The sequence below is a fragment of the Alosa alosa genome, chromosome 2 (assembly GCF_017589495.1).
Source record: "Alosa alosa isolate M-15738 ecotype Scorff River chromosome 2, AALO_Geno_1.1, whole genome shotgun sequence".
In the NCBI taxonomy this organism is placed as follows: domain Eukaryota; kingdom Metazoa; phylum Chordata; class Actinopteri; order Clupeiformes; family Clupeidae; genus Alosa; species Alosa alosa.
The window spans coordinates 28,708,565-28,732,661 of NC_063190.1; the positions used below are offsets into that span (position 1 = coordinate 28,708,565).

Sequence of the window (24,097 nt, forward strand, 5' to 3'; positions counted from 1 at the left end):
GTGTCTCCCTGTCTGTGTATCTGTGTGTCTGTCAATCTGTCTGTGCGCTTGTCTTTCTCTCTCCCTCTCTCTGTCTGTCTCTCTCTCTGTCTGTCTGTCTGCCTGTGTTTGTAACACACAGTGGGTTGACTGACAGGTGACTTTACCAGTTGGTTGATTGTGAATTGATACGTATTGATTAAAGGAGAAATACCTACGATTTTTACATGGATCTTGATCGCTAGACGTCACCGAGTACTGTCGATAGGAAAAAAAACAACCAAAATCGGTTGTACCGAACTGGAGTAGATGCAGCTAATAGCCAGTAGGCTACTCCCAGTCAGCTACAATGCTAAGGCCTAAATGTGCCTCATTTTGCCTCTTACAGTTTTTCTCAGTCGCTTTGGTGCTTTTTTCAGATCAGAATGAAAATTCTCATAACTATTAGTTCAACCTCCACGACATTTAGTCATTTGTGCAAATCATAGTAGCAATTTCTCCTTCCTCTGAACAAATTGCAAATACTTTTGGACATGTATCAGTTGCTTTCATTCAATTCTCTGCAGTTTTTTAACATTATCATTTGCTTATGTCATGTCAGTCAAAATGAACTATACTTATGAATGCTGAATAGTCGTTCCCAATAAAACTAATAGTCTTCATTTCATTGCTTGAGTCATTACATACAAAATTGTTGAACTAGTTATCAAATTCTGTCACAATGCTGTAGAATTGAAAAGAGCATACAGTAAAAATGTACGTATTCAGTGTCTTGTTCTTACTTACTCACCTAACTACAGCAATTTGTAACTTTACTGTAGTTTTCAAATGGCTGTACAAGTACTGTATAGTGCTGTCTTGAGCATGTTAAGGTAGTGTCACCGAGTTCTGACCTTTTTTTGCATTGGAAAACACTGAGAGAACTGTCATAATGAAAACATGACAAAGCCATTTGACTATCTTGTTCATAAACGATGGTGTCAAGACTTCTCATTTTGATGACACTGACAGTTTCATTGACATGAATACCTGCTTTTGAGGAATGGACTATCCATTTTGAGCAAGTGACGTGCTTTTGCAGGTCATCCACTAGGTTTTGCAGTTTGCACTAATTGTTTTGAGAATTGCACTAACTGCTGTGCAAATGTTAATAGTGATGTGAGAAAAGCACCAAAGCAACTGAGAAAAACTGTAACAGACTCAAAATGTCATTAAAAGATTTGTGCAACATGAACAGGGCCCTTACGTGACACAATTTTCATATTTGAAAAAAAAAAATGGTAACGTTAACCACACATAACTTTGCATTGAGCCTAGGCTAGGCTACTATTTTGCAGTAAAGAAATCTGAGTTTGTACGAAAATGCTCCCTTTATTCATGTCCATGACTAATTAAAAAACATAACTAAATCTGGTTTTCACTGTTGAAAGCATATGTGGCACGAGTTGGCAGTGCTGGTTCTGACATGCAGCCGTTCTCCTCTCTTTCCAGTAACGTTCACCACTGTTGGTCACTGATTGGTCAGCTAAACAAATAAATATATGGTTCTGTTGGATATCATTCCATAGCCCGCTCTATGTGTTTCATTAGCTAGATATCGCCTATAGATAGATATCTAGCTGGATATCGCCTCTGTAGCACTATTGAGAAGTGAAGCATTAACTAATCCCGGCGTAGCGAGCTGCCTGCAACAACAGCGGCGCTCGGGGAGCAGTGAGGGGTTAGGTGCCTTGCTCAAGGGCACTTCAGCCGTGCCTACTGATCGGGGTTCGAACCGGCAACCATCCGGTTACAAGTCCGAAGCGCTAACCAGTAGACCACGGCTGCCCTGTTAGACATCATCGCTCAGCCTGCTGTAGGTATTCCATGAGTTGTGAATCCTACATTGCGTCCTGGATGAAAATGTACAAAGGAGGCTGACCCTAGTTCCCCAGAGGCTGTGACTAGCGTCCTGGAGGCTTAGTCTTGTGCACTGGAGGCTAGTACCCAGAGGCTAAGACTAGTGTCCTGGAGGCTGAGCCTAGCACCCCAGAGGGCCCTGGAGGCTAGCACCCTGGAGGCTAGCGTCAGGTGCTAGCACAGGCAGTGAGGTTTAATCTCAGCACACCTCTACCACTAGTAACTTTAGTCTTATCATCTTATTGGCCAGTTTCACTCTGAGCCTGTTTCAGTCCTGCTGTCAGGGCTGTGCTCGTGACCTTTGACCTGGGTAAGGTGCTCCTGAGCCAAGCGCTTCCTCTCCTTCGGAAGTGGCCAGAAGAGTCGACTAAATGCTGCCTGTTTACAAGGAAGCTTTTCCTCTCTGACAGGGACCTGGTCTTGTGTAACGGGTTGCGGCACGTGTGTTTGTAGTCCTGCTCCATCAGGACCATCCTCCCATCCGCCACTGCACCTCCCTGTATGCTGTCATGGTGGATGCAGGTCTAACACATGGAGGGTGTGGACCATGGGCGTCGCCAAGCCATCATGGGCTTCAGCCCTGAATGTTATAAGTGTAGCCCAGGATATAATTTTTTACAGTAGACTAAAAAAAACGTATCGCTTTGTGACTCTCTCTCTCCCTCTAGAATGTTAATAATAATATTGATGAGGTCGCAAAGGAAAGCAGATAACTCAGAAAGAAAAACAGATCTACGACAGAGAACACACGGGTCTTTTATGATCGTTGACCTCTGGTGGTAGCTTGCTATTTCACGAAAGACACTTTGAAAAAGAAAGGATTAGGGCTAGCAGTGGAGGACTCTTCCGTTGCTGTATCAGCAGAGAGCCACTGACGAATAGGGAACGTGTGCTAGGTTTAGACCATTGTGAGACAGGTTAGTTTTACCCTGCTGATGATGTGTTGTTGCAATGGTAATCCTGCTCAGTACGAGAGGAACCGCAGGTGGTTGTTGCAACCTGGCAGGTTCAGACATTCAGCCACTGAGAGACCTGCCTTGTCTAGGTTCACAGGTTGGTGAAGAAGTGTGCTTCATTTAGCCAACTAGTTGAGCTCAGTAATTCCATGCTTATGTGAAAGCAAGAATTTCCAAGGCAGACTTTTACAAAAAATGACAGCCATATGTAAATAATTATAATAACCCCAATGCGCGCCTGACTCTTACCCAACCACACCAGTGTGGATAACGGCACAGTTTGAGAACAACTCTCTGTCTAAAAGTGTGCAAAAATTGTCCATGTCCTTAAGACAACGGTATATATTTTTGAGTAAGAGCCCCGATGTTTTCAACTCTTTGTATCGTGCCTGGTGTGGACCCCATCCTTTATGCGTCACTGGGCTTTGCAGTCCAAACACCTGGTTTGTTTATCTGTGTAGCGCACTTCATGCACAGAGACCAAACACCTGGCTTGTTTAGGCAATGCTGGTTTATTTATATAGCAACTTCATACACAAAGGTCATTCAGTGTAAAAAAAAATATCTATACAAAGTTATTAGGAAAAACAATTACACTGTGTGTGTGTGTGTGTGTGTGTGTAGGGTGGTGCTGCAGCAGCTGTGTAAGGGTTTGCTTGTGTTTGTGTGTATGTGTGTGTGTGTGTGTGTGTGTGTGTGTGTGTGTGTGTGTGAGGTTGTGCTGCAGCAGCTACTCTTGATGTGCTATAAATGTGTGTGTGTGTGTGTGTGTGTGTATGTGTGTGTGTGTGTGTGTGTGAGGTTGTGCTGCAACAGCTATTGATGTGCTATAAATGTTTGTGTGTGTGTGTGTGTGTGAGGTTGTGCTGCAACAGCTATTGATGTGCTATAAATGTGTGTGTGAGGTTGTGCTGCAACAGCTATTGATGTGCTATAAATGTGTGTGTGTGTGTGTGTGTGAGGTTGTGCTGCAACAGCTATTGATGTGCTATAAATGTGTGTGTGTGTGTGTGTGTGTGTGTGTGTGTGTGAGGTTGTGCTGCAACAGCTATTGATGTGCTATAAATGTGTGTGTGTGTGTGTGTGTGTGTGTTTGTGTGTGTGTGTGTGTGAGGTTGTGCTGCAACAGCTATTGATGTGCTATAAATGTGTGTGTGTGTGTGTGTGTGCAATCAGCTATTGATGTGCTATAAATGTGTGTGTGCGGGGACTGCCACAGTCTGTCTGTGTGTGTGTGTGATGGGAGATATGCTGAGTGTTGAGAGTGTTTTATTTGTTTGTTGTCACTGTAAACACACATATCCTCTGATTGGACTCCACTGCCATAGCCAGACTCTATGTGACGGTAAAGTCTCAGATTACAAGCCATCTTTCAGTGGCACATTATAATAATAATATAATAATAATAATAATAATAATAATAATAAGCTTTATTTGTATAGCACCTTTCATACAAAGAATGCAGCTCAAAGTGCTTTACATTTGGAACATGTAACACGATAATAAAAAAAAGAATCATTAGAATCCCCTGGAGTGATCATTTAATTTCATTTCAAGAAACATACATTAGCTATTAGGGTAGGGATGCTTTTGTATAACACGCTAAAGCTAACACTGCGAAGAGAAGAAATTGATGTGTTGTTAGCAACATGCTACTTGTTAGCTAATTGTGTATTAGGACCACAGGACCACTGGGGCCTGGGCCCCACCTACCTTTTGAATCAAACATGTAACACATATCATGTCCATCCTCACCTCATGGTAAATCCTCACCTTATTGTGAGCCTGTGCCAAAGCATGGACACAGACAGCAAGGGGACGGGATTGTGCCAAAGCATGGACACAGACAGCAAGGGGACGGGATTGTGCCAAAGCATGGACACAGACAGCAAGGGGACGGGATTGGATTCTATCCCATCGCATTTCTTTATACCCATCCAGGTATCCAGGCGTAATCTATTAGAGATATCGCTGACCAAGATGTCCAGGCGTAATCTATTAGAGATATCGCTGACCAAGATGTCCAGGCGTAATCTATTAGAGATATCGCTGACCAAGATGTCCAGACGTAATCTATTAGAGATATCGCTGACCAAGATGTCCAGGCGTAATCTATTAGAGATATCGCTGACCAAGGTGTCCAGGCGTAATCTATTAGAGATATCGCTGACCAAGATGTCCAGGCGTAATCTATTAGAGATATCTTTGACCAAGGCCTTCTCAGCTCACACTGCATACCTGTGCATGTCATTTCACTTTCAATTTGTTTCAGTGGAATTGCTTTTGAGAGCTACCTGCCTGTGTGGATAATTGTTTCAGTGGTAGATAGTCGTTAGTATGGATTACTAAATGGTTTTAGACATAGATGTACTGCTGTATGGATGTATAGATGGTTTTATATGTACGGCCGTATGGATGTATAGATGGTTATATCTACTGCTGTATGGATGTATAGATGGTTATATGTACGGCTGGATGGATGGATAAATGGTTATATGTACAGCCGTATGGATGGACTGATGGTTTTATGTACAGCCGTATGGATGGACTGATGATTTTGGAGGTAAACAAGGAGAGCCATTTTGAGACACACTCAAGGGCGGTGGTTTCCCAGAAGGCTTTGAGTGTTTGAATAGCAGGAAGCCAGATTGTTGTTCACGGCACGCACACACACATACAGGCACACACATACAGGCACACACATGCACACACAGGAACACACACACAGCTGCACACAGCTATACTTCAAGGACTTCAACAGGGCGTTCTGCCACTAATTATATTGTGTATGTGTGTGTGTGTGTGTGTGTGTAAGTGAACTTTCTCTATTGTGTATGAAGTGTGTGTACATTGATATATTCAGCAATATTAGTGTGTGTGTGTGTGTGTGTGTGTGTGTGTGTGTGTGTGTGTTGTTCCTGTATTTTTAGTTTGTGTGTGTGTATGGATGTGCGTGTGATTGAAATGTATAACAACATCACCCTCTTTCTCTGTATGTTGGGTTAAATATATAGGTGTATGTGAATGTAATTCTGAGCATGTGTATGTGCGCGTGTGTGTGTGTGTGTAAATGTAATTCTGTATGTGTGTGTGTGTGTGTGTGTGTGTGTGTGTGTCACCTCCTTCCTCTCTCACAAACAAAGCATTTCCTCCAGTTTCACACTTCCTGTTCTAAAGTTCTAAAGGGGCGGGGCTGAGTGTCTGACTTCCTGTGTTCACAGTCAGAGACACAGAGAAACAGTGAGAGAAAGGATTGATTTGTTTGGCTGGTTAGTAAACAAAGCAATATTTACTATCACAGTATTCACATTCTCTGTCTGAATAATCCAGTGGTCACCCTCACAGAGAGACACACACTCACACACATACACACTCTTTCTCTCAGATGCACACACTTACACTCTCACATACATACACCCTCTTTCTCTCAGAAACACACACACAATATGGACAGGATGTAGACCCCAACTCAGAATAGCCACCTGGACAGGACATGTCCATCTGTGCGTGTGTGTGTGTGTGTGTGCATGTGTTAAAATGTGTGTGTATGTTTATGTATGTGTGTATGTGTGTAAGTATGTGAGTATGTTTGTGTATGTGTGTGTGTGCGTGTATGTTTGTGTAAGAGGACTGTCAGTTGAGGGTCTGTCGGTCAGTCTGTAACAGGGTGTCGGTGATGCACTTCTTAAGATATACAGTATATGATATACAGTAAATCATATCTGTACAATGGGTTTCTGAACCTTTTTTCCATTTTCTCTGATGATTCTCAGAGATGGATGAAAACAACTTCAATCAAACAATCAATTGATCGATCAATCAATCAATCAATCAATCAATCAATCAATCAATTAATTAATTAATTAATTAATTAATCAATCGGAGGTCTTTCTGTGATATAAATCTATCATGGTGTGGATTAAATACTGACCTGTCTGAAGGCTGGTTCCTTGTCCTCTAACAGGTTCTCTTTCTATAGTTCCACAGGTTCTAAGGACATGTGCTGAGTTCATTGAGGAACATGGAATTGTAGATGGAATCTACAGACTCTCTGGAGTCACATCCAACATCCAGAGACTACGGTACAAATCTATCCATCTATTCATCCATCTACACTCATCCATCCATCTCCCCACTCATCCATTAATACATCCATCTCCCCACTCATCTATTCACCCATCTATACTCATCCATTAATACATTCATCTCCCCACTCATCTATTCACCCATCTACACTCATCCATTCATACATCCATCTTCCCACTCATCCATTCATACAGCCATCTCCCCACTCATCCATCTACCCACTTATCCGTTCATCCATTTCTCTCTTGTCTGATCATTAACTCCCCCTAGAAAATGTATAAACATGCATGTGTGTGTGTGTTTGTGTGTGTGTGTGTGTGTGTTTGTGTGTGTGTGTGTGTGTGTCTGTGTGCGTGTGGCCATGTGCATGTACGTCTACGTGTGCGTGCGTGCGTGTGTGTGTGTGTGTGCATGTGCGTGTGTGTGAGTGTCCTTGTGTCTTTCCAGGCAGGAGTTTGTGACGGACTCGTGTCCTGACCTGACCAAAGAGATCTACCTGCAGGACATCCACTGTGTCGGGTCCCTCTGTAAGCTCTACTTCAGAGAACTGCCCAACCCGCTGCTCACGTACCAGCTCTACAAGAAATTCACTGTGAGTATGAAGAGTAAACACACACATACACACATTCACACACACATACACACACACATACACACACACATACACACATACACACACACATACACACACACACATACACACATACACACACACATACACACATTAAACATTATGTAGACTGTTCTTTTTAATCATAGTTATTTGGCTTGGCCTGTTGATGGTTTAGACGGAACATTTTCTTGCTCTCTGGTTTCCCAGGATGCCATGCTGGTGAAGGGTGAGAACGAACAGCTTCGCCACATCCAGAGTGTGGTGAAGGAGCTTCCTGAAGCCCATCTACGGTATCTCATTCACTCACTCACTAAGTCACACACTCACTTACTCATTCACTCACAAGTTACACACTCACACACACCTACTCATTCACTCACTCACACACACACCTACTCACACACACACCTACTCATTCACTCACTCACACACACACACCTACTCACACACACACACTTACTCATTCACTCACTCACTAAGTTACACACTCACACACACACACTTACTCATTCACTCACTCACTAAGTTACACACTCACACACACACTTACTCATTCACTCACTTGCTCACTCACTCGCTTACTCATTCCCTCACAAAGTCGCACACTCCCTTAATCACATACTCACTGACTTGCTCACTAATTCATTCACATACTCACTCAATAATGCAATGAGACATATGAAATATTGATATTCCCACTGTGGCTATGGTTTGGCTCTCGGCACGATGAATATACTGGCATGGCTGGATTGCCCTCCGACTGAAATTGGAACTAAGATTTATGAACTTTAAAAGGGAATAATCTTGGTATTTGTAACAACACTAATCTTTCTCGCTCCCCTCCTCATCGCCACAGGACTCTGGAGTACCTCAGCAGGCACCTGTCCCACCTGGCGACCCTCAGCCATCAGACCAACATGCACGCCCGCAACCTGGCCCTGGTGTGGGCCCCCAACCTGCTCAGGTGAGACCACTAATGGACATCAGTGTCTCTGTCTCTGATAGACACCTGCATCCCTGATGGACACCTTTCCTCTGTCTCTGGCAGATGCCTCTCCTCTGCATACCTGTCAACACTCCCGTTTATCCCGGGTTTCTCCCGTATTTCAAGGTCATCTCCCGGCACCCTCCCGTTTTGTTATTTCTCCCGAAAAACTCCCGTCTGTCTGACCCGTTAGTCTGACATCTCCCAGGTTGCCAGATTGTGTATGAACTACACCCTACACATACACGATCACTTACTTTCAATTTCAACCGTTTTGTCATAGGCTAAGACCTGGCAACCCAAAACCTAAATAAGGAAGAGTCTTGCAAGCAAGCGGGCTAGTTGAATAGCCTACTCCAGAACTAGCTGTTGTCAAATTGTTGGGAATTGAATTGATTAACACATCACATAAACTGTTATTGAGTGTTGTTGATACACAATAGGCAACTTGTGTCCTCGGAACCAAATCTGACAGCAAGCAGCTTTGGAGTTTTGGAAGTAGGCTGTAGGCAGGTAGCTAGTGGATACATAACTGGCATGCGTAGGTTTTCGGTAAGGAAAAAGCAACGACCGAAATGCAGTGTTGAAACACGTGTATGAAACATGTTAAATATGCAAACACTGATCTGGTACAAACACTGACCCCCGAAGATTTTTTTCCCGTTTTTGGAAAGCTAAATGTTGACAGGTATGCTCCCCTGTCTCTGATGTCGATAGCGTTTCCGGTAATGTGTCCTACAGGATACGGTATACTCATGCTCTCTATTCTTCCCCATCTGTCTTCTCTTTGTTATCTCTCTCAACCCCCCCCATCTCTCTCTACCTCTATCCCTCCCTCTCCATCACTCCCTCCCTCTCTCCATCCCTCTCTCTCTCACTCTCTCTCTCTCTCGCTCTGCAGGTCTAAGGACATGGAGGAGGCCACGTCCTGTACAGGTGACTCTGCCTTCATGGAGGTGCGTGTGCAGCAGAGCGTGGTGGAGTTTATCCTCAAGCACACGGACCAGATCTTCGGCGGCACCGGCTGCCCGGACCGGGACCTGGGACCGCCCAGAGAAGGTAGAGCCCAGCAGACTCACTACTGAGTACTACTGATAGTGATAGCACACAGAGAACCTGATAGCTCACTGCAATGGTGGATGATGCTTTTGTGTGTGTGTGGGGGTTGCCTTTATTCTGATGATAGGATAGTGGAGAGAGTTACAGGAAGCAAGTGGGAGAGGGAGATGGGGTAGGATTGTGAAATGACCCAGTCGGACTCGCACCTGGGTCCCCGTGGGCACTTGGACCCAAATGTGGTATGTGGGCGCTGTATGGGCGGGCGCTGAAACTAGTGGTGCTACACGCCTCCATGGATGATGTTTTTTGAATGAAATTATGAGGAGGCTTAAGGGAGGATTAGGATGGATTGTGTATACAGAGGGAGAAATGGACCGGAACGTTAAAGTCTAGACGGAACATTAAAGTCTAGACGGAATGTTGAAGTTAAGCGGAAAGTTAAAGTCTCAGTTTGCCTCCCATCCTCTGTTCTCCACCCAGCTTCGGTGCCGACAGTGGCGGAGAAGTACGCTACACTTCCTGTTCCCTCCTCCACTACTTCCTGCGGCTCCCTGAAGCTCATGTCCCTGGAGGAAGCACAGGCGCGGTCACTAGGTGCCAACCATCCCGCCCGGCAACGGGAGAACAGCCTCCCGGACACGAGAACGGTGGCTACACTCTACCACACCGTCATCGACCTATCTGATAGCAAGTATGTAGAGCAGTCCATAGCTCCCACCATAATGTACATCACGTCTGGACACCTGAACACCTTATTGCCACAGGTATTTACATACACACTCACTTTCACTCGCTCTTGCTCTCTCTCACTATTTCTCTCAGGCGAAAGCTTTCCAGCAAATCATCAAAACGTTGGAAGTCGATCTTCGGTCTTGGTCGTTCAGCAAAGCTAAGTCGCAATGGGAGTGTGCTCGTGAGAGCCCAAGACAACGGTACAAACACACTCATACACAGAGCGGTACAAACACACTCATACACAGAGCAAAACTGACTGTCACACACACACACACACTGCACAGATGGATCTTGTCATCCTCCTTTTTCTTCTGTTCTCCCCAGAGAAAGCTGCAATCCGTCCATCCAAGAGTATGGACTCCATCTGCTCCCTTTCCCCAGGTAGGCTTTCTCCAGATCTCTCTCCCTCTTCCCTCTCTCCAGCTCTCTCTCTCTTGTCCCTCTCATCCTATCTCTCTCTCTCTTTTTCCTCACTCTCTCTCTCCCTCTTCCCTCTCTCCAGCTCTCTCTCTCTTGTCCCTCTCATCCTATCTCTCTCTCTCTTTTTCCTCACTCTCTCTCTCCCTCTTCCCTCTCTCCAGCTCTTTCTCTCTTCCCTCTTTTCTTTTCCCTCTTCCCTTTCTCCAGCTCTATCTCTATTTCCTTCTACTCCCCCCCCCTCTCTCCTCCCTTTTTCCAGCTCTCTCATCCTCTTACCTATCGTTCTCCCTCTTACCTCTCTCTGTCTTCCCTTTCTCCAACTTTCTCTCTCTCTTGCCTTTCTCCCCCTCTCTCTCCCCCTCCTCCCTCTCTCTCTCTCTCTCGTCCCTTTCTCCATATAGTATAGTTTTCCTCTCCTTTATTCATTCTTATTTCTCTGTCTTTTACTCCTGTTCTTTAGGTGTTAATTGGTGCTTTTGCATCAAGGCTATCATTTCATAGTTTGCTTTCTTAGCATAATAATAACTTTTTGATAGTGTAATAATTTGTTTATAGAGTCTGCCATAGGTATGCCATAAATGTTGGTGACATCAGTTTTAAACTGGTTGTTTCCCTGACAACAGATGACAACATGCCCTCATCTGGCAATAGTGGGGTAGGTGGTTCAGGAGGAGGAGCTTGCAATGGCCTGCCAATCAAGTCCCGGACCCTGGGCTCAGAGGCAGACTTCAGCCTGTCAGACGAGGACCTTAAAGTGTGGGGCCCCAAAAGCCCGAAGAAAAGTGTGTCATCAACTGGAGGATCACTGACAAGCAGTGCGACTGCCTCAGCGGCGGGACCAGCAGCGACTGCTTCACAGAAGGCCCTGCCAGAGCAGCTCAAGGTATGTGTGTGTCAAGGTATGTGTGTGTGTATGTGTGTGTGTGTGTGTGTGTGTGTGTGTGTGTGTGTGCATGAGTGTGCGTATGATTGTGTGTGTGTGTGTGTGTGCATGCACCCTTGCCTGTAGAGCCTGAAAAGGAGTCTTATATAGCTGAACTTTGCTGTACAAGGATGTCTTTATGAGGGGTTTTCATTTTGAGGTTTAGAGGGAGGTCTTAAGAATGTTGCCTGTGAACCCTGAAGGAATCAAAACCGCAACCTCTTTCCAGAGGTGAAGGTCCTGTTTATAATAGCTCACGCAGTCTAAACGCTGTTGAATGTTTTCTTTTTAGGTCTTCAAAGGGGATGAAGCTTCTGGCTCCTTCCGGCCGACCTCTCCCAAGAACCGACGCATGCTCTTCTCAAGCTCCTCCCATCACAACTCTGGGGGAGCAGCTGTGGTTGGCTCCGCCCCTCATCTATCCTTCTTCCCGCTAGAGTCCCCCTCCTTGTCGCCACGGCACCAGCGGAAAGCTTTAAACATCTCAGAGCCATTTGCTGTCTCAGTACCGCTGCGGGTGTCTGCTGTGATCAGTGCCAACAGCACCCCCTGCAGGCCAGGTGGCGCCGGTGCAACTAGTCTTAGCCCAAACCCACCCAGTCTGAACCCAAACCCAAGTCTTAAACCTGCCAAAGGGTCTAGCTCCTCTGAACCTGGTTACTCAGGGGGACAGAATACACCTGATATCAGTTCAGGCTCACAATCCAACCCAACCAAGGAAGGTGGCGAAAGCCTGAAACGGCAGCAAAACGCCAGCAGGATGCCTGCCAGTGGTGCTGTAGTGGACAGTGTATCGGCAGCCTCCTGTCCCGTTAGTGTCACACAGGAAGAGAGCACGTGCCGTCCAGATAGAGGAGCAGACCGTGATGGCAGGGCAGCTGGCCTCCACCCAGCGGAATGTCTTCTCCCAGGACTGGAGGACATTTTATCCAACATGGAGACCATCCCCCTTCAGAACCACAACCCTAAGATTCAGGGTGAAAGTTTCATTCCAGAACCCTGTGCTTGCGGTCCAGGTGATGGGGCCTCCAATGAGAACCTCAGTCCTAAAGTCACCAAAGTCCATAGTCCATCTACAACTGGTCCATCTAAACCTGGTCTATCTTCACCCGGTCCATCTTCACCAGATTCAGTCAGACCTGGAGTAGCATTGTTACCAACCCCAGCCCAGAAAGCTGATATTATGTCCAACCCTGGCACAGATCACCCTACCCTAGGAAGCTCTACATCAGGGGCAGTGCCCACACAGACACCATTAACTCAACCCAGCCCTAAACACTCCCCACAGGCTCAGCTATCTCAACCAGATGACATCAGTACTGGAAAACAACGCACACCAGAATCTGACATCAGTACGGGAAAACCATGTGCACCAGAATCTGACATCAGCACAGGAAAAGACTGTGCACCAAAACCAGATGACATCAGTAGTGGAAAAAACAGAGCACCAGAATCTGACATCAGTAAAGGAAATGAATGCGCACCAGAATCTGACATCAGTACTGGAAAAGAACTCACACCAGAATCTACCACAGATGGTGATTCATCTGGCCTTGCACCAGAGTCAGGAGCTGCTGAGAATGTACAGCTGGTAGATCTCCATGACGATGGCAATCTACAGAATCTCCCTGGTAACAAAACCCAGATGGCAACAAAAAACAAGGGAGGAGTCCAAGGTCAGACACTGGAAGGCAAGTAATACTCTTCAACCTTTGTGTTATATTCAAAATGTGATTAGATGAGGAAGGACTGCAGGTGAATAAAGTGTTCTGCCTCTAGCATTGACTGGATTCTTTAGATTAGTAAACCCACAGATATAGTGCATGCTCATGTAAACATAGCCCCTACTGAAATGATGATAATGAGAGAATAGAAAACTGGTTGCATGTCTGACTTTCTTGTTATTTCGTCTGTTCATCCAGGCTCTGTAATGACAGTATGGCCTGAAGATGAACTGCGGATTATGGAGAACATTCCAGAAGAAAACTTGGCCCCTGTTCAACCTTCCAACCTGAGCTCTGAACCTCTCAAGACAAATGCCCCCTCAACTTCCATAGAGCAGATACCAGCGGGCCAGACAACACACCAAGCCCCTCTGCTGCCAGAGTTTGGGCCTGCTCTATCACATCTGAGTGCTCTTAGGGAGACCGACATTCTCAGTGACCATGAGGACATACTGACCTCCACAACCAACCAGTCAGGATCAAAGGATGATCAAAAGGAGCCGGCTTTGTTGGGGTCTGTGATATCACTGGAGACTTCCTGTGAAACAGTGGATAAAGCCAAAGACTTGAGTGCTGGTAGGAATGACATGGCAACTCAACAGACAACCCTACCAGCTGACAAGGCTCTCGGTGATTTGAACACTCAGGTTCCTGGAAAGACGCCATTGGGCGAGACGCTTCAGGAGGAGGAAGAGGAGAAGAAGCAGGGCGTCCGGCGTGGAGGTAAGGAAAAGAGGAAGAAAGGACGAGAGAAGGAGAAAGGGCTTGACCAGGTGGAGCCCTTGGATGATCCGATGCACACTGAGTGGGTGACCAGTCCGCTACATACGCCAACCATTGAGGAGCTGTTTGGTGATGTGGCCAATCAGAACAAAAAGAGTGTTTCCCAGGCCACTGTCTCTCAGTTAGGTCCTGAAATAGAGAAGCTCACTCAGGAGAAGATACCAGAACCTTTATCCAAGACGACTGGAGTCTCCCATAAAAACGAGGCAATTGGCTCCCGCAGAAATTCCTCACCCATCATCCAATCTCTCCGATCAGAGGGGAGACCTGAAAACCCCCAGAATCCCCCACTGCAGTTGGCGCCCAAAGTTCCAGCCTCAGCTGCCCCCATTGCCAGGAGGTTCCAGCGCCAAGCATCCCACGACTCCACTCTGTCACCCTCCGCTCCATTGCGGCCCAGCTTCCCAGAGCAAAGGGCTGGAACCAGAACCTCCAGCTCCATACTCACTCCCGCCAGCCGCCACCGTCCTTGCTCTCTTGACCTGGACCGTGACTTTGACTTCGTCTTTGACCTCCATGACAACATTTCATCTCAGCAGAGGGTCATTAGAGACATTTCCAACCAGCCGACTCCTCATCAGAATGTTCTGGATCTTTCCACCATGAAAAGTCGATGTAACCTGATGGAACGGCGAGATCCTGGTGGTGCTTGTTGGCGAGCCAACAAAGGTAATGCAATGCTATTGTGTCACAAAAAAAAAATCTTGCTCAGCAACTCTGATTGCATTTGGCTTATTCAGCTCTAACTGCAGTGGAAAATAGAATATACGTACATATATTTATTATATAGTAATCAATGTAAAATTACTAATGTCATATAGCAGAATCTGACTTGTTTTGTGTTTCTGAAGGTGGCAGTGCCGACTTTTCAGAGGAGCTGGAGCTGTTCCTAGGCAACCCCCGGGCCCCAGCCAGACGAAACTCGGCCCCGCCTCCAGTGGGAGTGGCCTCTGTGCGAGCGCCACTCACCATCCGGACGAGCCAGGCAAAAGCCGTCCCTGTGGTCCCACCCAAAGTCCAGTACAGCTCCATGCCCGTAACTATCCTCCATCTTAAATGACCAAATAGGCAGAAGAGACATAAATATTTAAAACGTCTTTGGCTTTAAAAAGTAACTGTTGTGTAGATTAAACCAAGTTAGCTTCACTCCAAAATACCTCAAAGCACCATTCTCTGCTGCTCTTTCTAGGGACAAATAGTACCTCAAACAGCATTGGTCTTATTCAGATAAATGAAATAAAGGTTGAGTTAATTTCCATTCCATGAATGTTTGTGGACTACAGTACATTTTACTTCACAACCCTTCAGTCATATAAATACAGTCCATTTACCATTATAGATACAGTTATTGAGGTCATCACATCTCTGTGCACAGGGCTCGGCCACCTCAGATCTGAAGAAGCTTCCAGAAGATCAGAAGAAGGGTCCTGAGAATCGGAAAGATTTCAAAACGATGGAGGAAAAGCCACATGGAAGCACTGCCACGGCAACCCCAGCCCCTCTTCCTTCCCCATCCTCCCGTGCCAAGGAGGAGCGTGAGAACCGTGAGCCTGTTCCCCGGGTAACACAGTCGCCAACGGCGACACCGTCCGTGCCATGCTCCCCCTCCCCCCCAGCAGACCCGCTGGTGCTCCGGAGGAAGCACTCCCCCAACGTCGAGCCCAACTACCCTGACCAGATGCACCTCCCTCTCCCGGCCTCCTCGCTGCTCCGCCAGCGGCCCTCTTTCCGCAACCGGCCCCGACCCCAGAGCCTGGTGCTGTTCAGCCCTCCCTTCCCCATCATGGATCCCCCCAACGCCCCCATAGCGCCCCCTTCCTCCGCGCCCCATCACTCTGTCGCCACTCGGCCGGATCGGCCCCACGCCCGGGCCGCAGCCGGGCTGGGCAGGGCAGCCAGCTTCTGGGACAGGCCCTCGCATCGCCAGGAGGAGACCAGATCCCGCCGGGACAAAACGAGCGGTCAAGCCTCAGATGTCCCCTCTAAAGAGCACGTGGATAACTGCAAGACGGTAACTGCTGATGGCGGGGTGGTGTTGAGAGGTGGTTCTACCGGGTGCAGCAAAATGACCCTGCCTAAGAGCGGGCAGCGCCTGGAGACATCGCCCGGCAGCTGCTTCTACCAGCCCCAGCGGCGCTCGATGGTGCTGGACAACCGTAGCAGCCGGCAGATCGAGTGAAGGCAATGCAGACAGACTATGTATGAATGACTGAATGAATGTTAATGCAGAGAAGTTATACGCAGATTAGATTGAGTGATGTCAATGCAGACATTTTATATACAGATTAAATCGAGTGAAGGCAATGCAGATATTTTATATACAGATTAAATTGAGTGAAGGCAATCCAGACAGGTTATATACAGATTAGATTGAGTGATGTCAATGCAGACAGGTTTGCGTTATATATGAATCAGGGGAGTTTTCAATGGCGAGATGAAGAACACATACCCATCAACAAACTCAACAAACTCATTAAGTGCTTTGGGAGCCCTAGTTACCCGGGGGAGAGGGGGTGGGGGTAGGGGGGGTTGAGGAGTGGAGCGACTGTAGATCTACAACCAGGCCAGAAGTGCAAAGGATGCACACTATCCAATCATTGCACCAGACCAGCAGCCTCAAAATGCGCACCATCTCATCAAACATCAGTCCAGACATGCCGAAGCTGGTGCTGTCTCAGAGATGAGCTCCTGTCCTGCTACTGATGTGCTACTGTCAACAATCACAGCAAGAGGACTCTTCATAGCAATAACATACCCAATCCATCTCCCCTGGTGTGAGAAGTGAAAACCCCAGAACTATGGAAACAGTCTGAAAGACAAATCTATTTGACATTCTAAACCATTAGCAACTTAAAGCTCCATGAAGTCTTTGAGTTCTCAGCATGTTCTGTTCCTCTGTGACCTCGGTGTTGGGAATTCTCAGACAGTTCTATGTTCTGAGTCTATCATCAAGAACCGGGCATTTGTTCTCATGATACTCTAACGTAAGCACGTAAGCCAGATGTCAGGTGATCGTTCAAGAACAACGCCAGCGCCACTCACCCTCTCACGGAGAGTTCATCTCAATGCAAGTTTTACTTGTACTGGAATATGCCATTTGTATGCTGTTTGTATGTATATGTATGTATGTATGTATGTATGTATGTATGTCTCTACAGTATGTATGCTGGTTATGGGGACAGAGGCACTTTACTGAGGAATCAGAGTCCCACCCCCCAGAGACACACAGATGAAGCTGAACTGGAGGGCAGGACTGGACCTTGACTAGGTGAAGTTGGGGAAGACAGAAATTGATACGGAGAGAGAGAGAGAGAGAGAGAGACTAGGAAGTGTGTAAACAGAGAAAGAGGAAGATGATGTGTTCCAGAGGGACGACCCAATACATTCACTACTACACCAGCCTCACTGCATACACACTGACATATAACCCTGATAAAGACGTAAGGGATCATGTTTTGTCTGCCAGTCATTATTGAAAAATAAGTTCCAACATGGGGAACTGGGGAACGGACCCTGATGTGGAGTGGCCATGCTTTGTCCTGAAGGGAATTATTTTTCCCATAATGACCGGCAGACAATATGTTGTCCCACTTATTATGCGGCTACTTTGCAGAATGAGAAAAGAAACTTCACACAATGTCTTTTAAAATAATTTTGTTACCGTTTCGGGGCTTCCACTGAGAACCAAATCTCCATAGCGATAAGTGAGCAGAATAATATGAAAGAGGTAAATCAGAAGCACAAAACCCGTTGCCATTGACAACAGTCATTCATTTTTCTCAGCGGTCATTATACAGAAATATCGGACCTCCATACATTGGTAGGGTCCGTTCATGTTAGTGGAACTTTCTGCAGCATTCTGAAGAGCCGTATAATAAATTACCCCAAACTCACTACACACAGATTATCAAATAACCTGCTAAATGCTACATCACAACCCCAAACACACTACATACAAACTACACAACCCTGCTAAATAACAGACTAATACATTGTGCTGTATGGAACCCTTGGCTGTAGTTTGCTCCCCTACCCAGTAGGACATTAGAAGAATCAGAGAGATGCGTTGTGCTGTATGATTGATTGATTGATAGATAGATAGATAGATACTGTATTGATCCCCAAGGGGAAATTCAAGAAACCCTAGGCTGTAGTATACTCTCTTACACAGTAAGCTATTTGTTTCTCTGTCTAACCGTCTACGATAAGCCACCCTCAGGACTGAGTCCAACTTCCAGAATGCCTCTCACCCCTACGGCACTGACTCCCAACTCCCAGAATGCCTCTCGCCCCTACAGCATTGACTCCAACTCCCAGAATGCCTCTCGCCCTTACAGCACTGACTCCAACTCCCAGAATGCCTCTCACCCCTACAGTACTGATGGGTCTATCCATTTGTATCGGAAATCCCCTGCCCGAGTTGGAAAGTGTAAATCTCACACTTTTGTAAATCTCACCCCCTTTTGGTCGGAATTCCGACTGTCCACCTCGGGGCTCCTGAGTGTGCACCGAGTTGAATGTGCGAGTTTAAAACAAAGATGGCTGCGCCCATAATTGCTGAAGTTGAGATGTATGTTCTTTGTATTTGTACTACGTTAGTCAAATTAATGTTGATTTTAAATGCTCTTACACACTCGATTACAATAGTGCTTTAATCCGGTCACCATTTAAATGCATTGCCCAGTCTTGCGTGCGTGCAATACAATGTAACGTTTTTTTTTTTTTCGAGCTGGTTTGCTAAAGAGGCTAATATAGCTAACAATAACAATAACAAGCCTACTACTGCTACTGGTAGCCGACTGCCCCTCATGGCTCAAGAAAAACGTGACAGCACTTGTTGAAATTAAAATTGCAAGTGTGATGAAGCTTGAATATGAATGCAAATCATCCCGTAGCTTGTTTAGATGAGCCATAAGCTTGCTCTCGTGTTCTAGGCAAGCGCCCAGCACTACCGAGGCAGCTGTTGCCCTGGTGGCGTCCATATTCTAGATAGATAGATAGATAGATACTTTATTGATCCCCCAAAGGGGAAATTCAAGGTCTCAGTAGCATACAGACATCACACACAACATGCACTAACAGCAGAGTAATAAAAGTAATAAAAGTATATAATATAAACAAAGACAAACTGGAACGCTGAAGTGCTACAAGTCAGGTAATTACGTTACGTTCGCGCATACAACTCGAGCAGTCCGAGCCAAATGGATAGCGGCATGACTCCCAGAATGCCTCTCGCCCCTACAGCTGTCGTGATGGAGTTCTAGTGAGCCTCTGCTCAAGGCTACTGAATGATGCCCCTCCTCTCTGAGGGTTAATCAGGTCACACAGTCTGCTGCTGAGACTGGTTTGGATGCCTATCAGAGGAGATTGGTGAGTGAGAGAGTGAGTGCTGGGAGAGAGCTTTCATGTGTGGGTAAACTACAGAGAGGGCACCACCCTTCATGCAGTGTGGTAAAACCACCAGCAGAGGGCAGTGGTGAGGTAACTCAAGAACACTTCACTGCAAGGTAAACAGGGCTGAAGCTTGGCTGTCATTTAGGTTGAGTTTTTTGGGGGGGGACACAGAATGGATTACAAATGGAGTCTGGTGCCTGGACTTGGATCTGTGTATAGTAAGAGTGCTTACATGGGGGGACAGATCAGGGAAGAGAAACGTGCAGGGCAGGGTGAGTGCTGATGTTGTGAGTGTCCCTTTCTGCACAGCTGTGTGTTCTGTAGAGACTGGCTGGATCTGTCCAGTGGAGAGATATAGAGTGACCCTCCTGGGATTCTCAAATGGGCCCAAACTCCGTCTGTATGGTGCTGGAGGTGAGACTCTCTGTGCACAGCTTCATGCACAAATTCATGGGTATAATATGCTGCTAGTGGTTCTGAAACACTGAAGTATTACTGGACAGAACTCTAAAGTGAGGCATTATGTAATTGTCTAATTAATTTAGCCAATTTGCACACATTTGCAGGCTTAAGGGCAGTTTGATACACTAGTAAAGTCAGCACATTCTAAGGTCAGTCTGTGTTGCTTCCCATGCTAACCCCCACCCCCCCCACCAGCTGTATGTTGTACACACTGAAAGCCAATAACACATAACTCAATGACAGCCTTAAACTATAGGATAGCTGTTCCCGTTCTAACACACACACACACACACACACACACACAACTAAACACTAAACAACTGTGTGGGTCTATGGATGTTTTGTGTGTTGAATAAGTGATTCAGGGTGGTTTGGCGTTTGGGCACTGAGATGGTTTCACGTGTAGAGACAGAATAGGAATGTGTCCGAGCTGGAGGTGCCGTTTTATCCTCCCTGATAAGAAGCCTGATTGGAGGGCCGGGGTTGGGGAGGAGGGCCCTCGCAGGGACGGAAAAATCTCGGGCTTCTCACAAACAGTGCTACGGTCTGCAGGGTCCAGAAGACTGACACTCTTGCCAACGTCTCATTATCAGACAACTGAAAGCTTATTCTTTGATCTTATTTTGTCACTGCTTCAGTTGCGCCTATGTCAGGCAGTACTTCTAGTATTTCACATGTACAGCTGTGTACAAAGTTATATTTGGTTTATAAACTTTTCTTTTGGCTGGCCTGGAATTATAATCTACATGATTTGATTTATAGTCTTCACATATTAAATTTATGGATACATATTCTGTGTCCTTACCTCATTGATAAAACTGGACAAACGTCTCATTAAGCAGATTTTACAGACATGTGTATTTGAGTTTTATTTGTTATCATTAAAGTTGTATTTTAATTCTCAGCAGCTACATGGTATTGCTGAGGAGAGTCATACGTGTTTGGAGCAAAACAAAGATGATTATTCTTAACTGGAAAGCCATAACGATTAAAACAGAACAGTCATTGTAACCTTTTAAATGTGTTTATCAAGTTCTAACTGTTGTCACTTATCTATAAGTGGCTACTGTTTGTGTTAATAAATCTGTTTAATAAATAATAAAGAACTCTAAGAACTCTACGGATATTAGCAATGTCCATTTGTATACTGTACTTCTCCCCCACACACACACCCCCCTCTCTCTCTCTCTTTCAATGGCCCTTTCGTTATATTAGGTCTAGATATGTCTGTGTCATTACAAGTGTGATATTATAATATTAACAGACAACACACTAAAGCAACACTAAAGGAGATTTGCTCTCAGGGTCCCCCTACAGTTGAGAAGTGCAAAAATAAATGGGGGGCTTAATGTTTTCAATTATTTTCATTTTTCAAAACCACCTTTTCCTTCCGATTCCGCCTCCTCGCGATCCTTGATCTTCCTTTGCACCTATAAAACAGAGTTCAGAGTTCGAGCTCTCAGCCTATCTGTCTATCACTCTGTCAGTCAAACAGGCTGACACATCATTGAGTAACCATGAGCATCTGAGGCATCTAGAGCATTTACCTTCACTCATCAGACAGACAGACAAACAGACAGGCAGACAGACAGGCAGGCAGGCAGACAGATAGACAGTAGTGTGGAATCATGGGCTTCAGTGAGATGTTCTAAAGCATCTGAGTACCTGTTCCAGCATTGACTGCAGTGGATCTGTAGGTCGGTCAAACACCAGGTTCTCAGCTATCTCCTGTCACCATGGAGACACATCCCATCAAACATCAACCAGTTCGTTACTGATACATACCAGTATGTCTGTGTGTGTGTGTGTGTGTGTGTGTGTGTGTGTGTGTGTGTGTGTATGTCTGTGCATCTGTTTGTTTGTTTGTTTAGATAGATAGATAGATAGATAGATAGATAGATAGATAGATAGATAGATACTTTATTGATCCTCAAGGGGAAATTCAAGAAACCTTTAAAAAGATTTTTACCTGAAATAGCTGCAATATGTTGTGCTTCTCCATGTATCTGACAGCCTTTTCATAGGGGTCTGTATAGGTGGCGTTCATGAGGACTGTTGGTGCATTATCAGCTTTGCCTATAGCGTCTGGCTCGGTGATGAGAACCTTCTCAGCGTTAGACATGGCTAAGGGCTGACACACAATACCAATCACAAAATCTTAGAGCAATCTCAGTCTATGCATGTGAACTATTCCAGCAGGTACAAAGTGCTGAGACTATTCCTGTCATCAGAACACAACACAATATTTTGGGAAGCAGAGAGAAGTGTGTTTTGTAAAACCTGCCTTCTCGTACAAAGTATCAAAACTGCTGGTTTTTGAGTGTCAAAAGGGCAGTTTTTAAGTAATTCTTTGCAGTTCACATACAGGAATGCTGTATTTTGAACAAGAAATTGTACTGCATTGTAATTTAGAAAAACTATGTTTATTTTGTCCAATACCTGCAGTTATTTTTTTGTAAAGGTAGGCCCACATTTTGGTTTTGGGTTGCACTCTGTACAACAAAAATGTGCTATATTAAAAAAAGAGTGACTTGACTTGACTACATTTAGTTCAGTTACAATGAGTTATTAAAACTGTGTTGCAAAAAAAGAAAGAAAATTCTTTTTGCCTGAATTCTAGCCAGGCTGACTGATTTAGTCAGTAAATAGGGCTATGGCAACCCAATCACAACCATATAGCCTAGCTACCATAGACTGTATAAACATGAGTGATGGCCCATTAGGCCTAACCATGCACATGTATAGGCCCATTTATATAAGTAATTCCTCCAGAATAACAATCATTTTCAGCAAAATCTAAACAACCAAATAGGCCCGCCAACTTAAAAATAACTACAAAATGATATTGACTGCTTCAGGCTAACGTTATTGTTTTAGACCAAATCAGTCTACCGCTGTTTTAGTGAACAGGCCAAAAGGGACAGAAGTAGAGAAAGGGTTGAATCTGTCAAGTTACGTAGCGTAGGCTTACTATTAAATAGTCGCCTCTTCCAAATCTTCAGTAAGGAATCCGTCCGTCTGATTGGAGTCTCCGCACCAATCCGAGTTTTATTTAGATCAGCTGGACAGAGAGCGAGAGGAAAACAAATGATCGTTACCATGGTCACCACATCTCGCATATCACCGACTTCCGTGCTATTCATGGAGAACAGACGGGCTAAGTTACAGGAGCCTATTGGAATTTACAAATAACCCATACAATACTGATGGCTCAAGATAGACACGAATTGTTGTGAACAGTTGTAAGAGAGAGGGTTGAAGCAAAGATTATTTAATTACCTTGGATCTCTGGTTGAAGCGGAGGGGTTAATGGTTAATAATCAAGGATCTTCAACCAAAGATTCTAGAGCGGAGCTCTGTTCTAGAATCTTTGGTTGTAACCATAGGAACATTGTAGTCCTTCTCGAAAACGCAGTGTTTATCAAAGAGTAGCGCTCTAGAATCTTATGGACACCGCAAAATTAGTTAAAGGAGAATAGAGTCCCGAAGTGTGACGTAGCGTTTCCATGACGGTAGAATCACAGGATCTAAACAAACTTTCGAAGTGGCATAAATAGCATTGGATGTAGACATGTGGCATCATTTCTAGCTAATAAAAATAAATATATCCATTTAAACGTGTTTTACCTTACCCACATAACACAGATTCCATGGCAGGTGTAATAGAAAGAAAGAAAATTCCAGTGGATATTTGACGTCTTCTCAAAGACTGGCGGTTGTTAAGAGCGACGTTTTTTGCCAAAAAAATAAAGGCAAAACACAAGGATACAAGGATACAAGGAAGTTTATTGTCACATGCATATAGTTACTGGAAGTAAGAAATGCAGTGAAATTATGTCTGGTGTCAGCCTATTTGTGCATTAATGGGGGGTAAAAGTGCAGTAGAAGAGGGTTTAGTAGATTAAGTGGCAAGGGCTGCATAAAAAAGGTGGGGAGGATTGGGATTGGGTGGGGGCACCAACAAGGAGCACCCAAGAGCAACAGGGGCAAGGAAAAACTCCCTTACCAAGGAAGAAACCTTGGGCAGATCCACGGCTCAAGGGGCTAACCCAACTGCCAGGGGTCTTGGTGTGTGTGTTG

General features: G+C 45.3%; 2 protein-coding genes across 2 annotated transcripts in view; one reads left to right on the plus strand and one right to left on the minus strand.

The window, feature by feature from the left end:
- arhgap31 (Rho GTPase activating protein 31) overlaps positions 1-16,657 on the plus strand; it is an 18,470-nt gene extending 1,813 nt beyond the window's left edge. Inside the window, exons 3-15 of the mRNA XM_048237793.1 lie at positions 6,814-6,916; positions 7,368-7,512; positions 7,741-7,823; positions 8,390-8,497; positions 9,420-9,577; positions 10,058-10,268; positions 10,400-10,509; positions 10,637-10,693; positions 11,356-11,615; positions 11,947-13,345; positions 13,577-14,830; positions 15,013-15,197; positions 15,537-16,657. Coding sequence (XP_048093750.1) covers positions 6,814-6,916; positions 7,368-7,512; positions 7,741-7,823; positions 8,390-8,497; positions 9,420-9,577; positions 10,058-10,268; positions 10,400-10,509; positions 10,637-10,693; positions 11,356-11,615; positions 11,947-13,345; positions 13,577-14,830; positions 15,013-15,197; positions 15,537-16,340 — 4,877 coding nt within the window. The 3' untranslated portion in view covers positions 16,341-16,657. The remainder of the gene's footprint in view (positions 1-6,813; positions 6,917-7,367; positions 7,513-7,740; positions 7,824-8,389; positions 8,498-9,419; positions 9,578-10,057; positions 10,269-10,399; positions 10,510-10,636; positions 10,694-11,355; positions 11,616-11,946; positions 13,346-13,576; positions 14,831-15,012; positions 15,198-15,536) is intronic.
- Positions 16,658-21,366: 4,709 nt separating this feature from the next.
- Positions 21,367-23,394, minus strand: tex55 (testis expressed 55). The gene is made up of 5 exons (XM_048237948.1): positions 23,297-23,394; positions 22,989-23,078; positions 21,987-22,148; positions 21,683-21,745; positions 21,367-21,447 (listed from the first exon to the last, which is right to left on the minus strand). Exons 3-5 carry the CDS (start codon positions 22,137-22,139, stop codon positions 21,382-21,384), a joined length of 282 nt encoding a protein of 93 aa, XP_048093905.1. The 5' UTR covers positions 22,140-22,148; positions 22,989-23,078; positions 23,297-23,394; the 3' UTR covers positions 21,367-21,381.
- Positions 23,395-24,097: the final 703 nt, after the last annotated feature.

Coding starts and splice junctions, on each gene's coding strand:
- tex55 (XM_048237948.1), bottom strand. CDS start 22,139: ATGTCTAACGCTGAGAAGGTTCTCATCACCGAGCCAGACGCTATAGGC. Junction 21,746..21,986: donor ACATATTGCAGCTATTTCAG/GTAAAAATCTTT, acceptor CCATGGTGACAG/GAGATAGCTGAGAACCTGGT. Junction 21,448..21,682: donor TGCAGTCAATGCTGGAACAG/GTACTCAGATGC, acceptor TCTGTTTTATAG/GTGCAAAGGAAGATCAAGGA.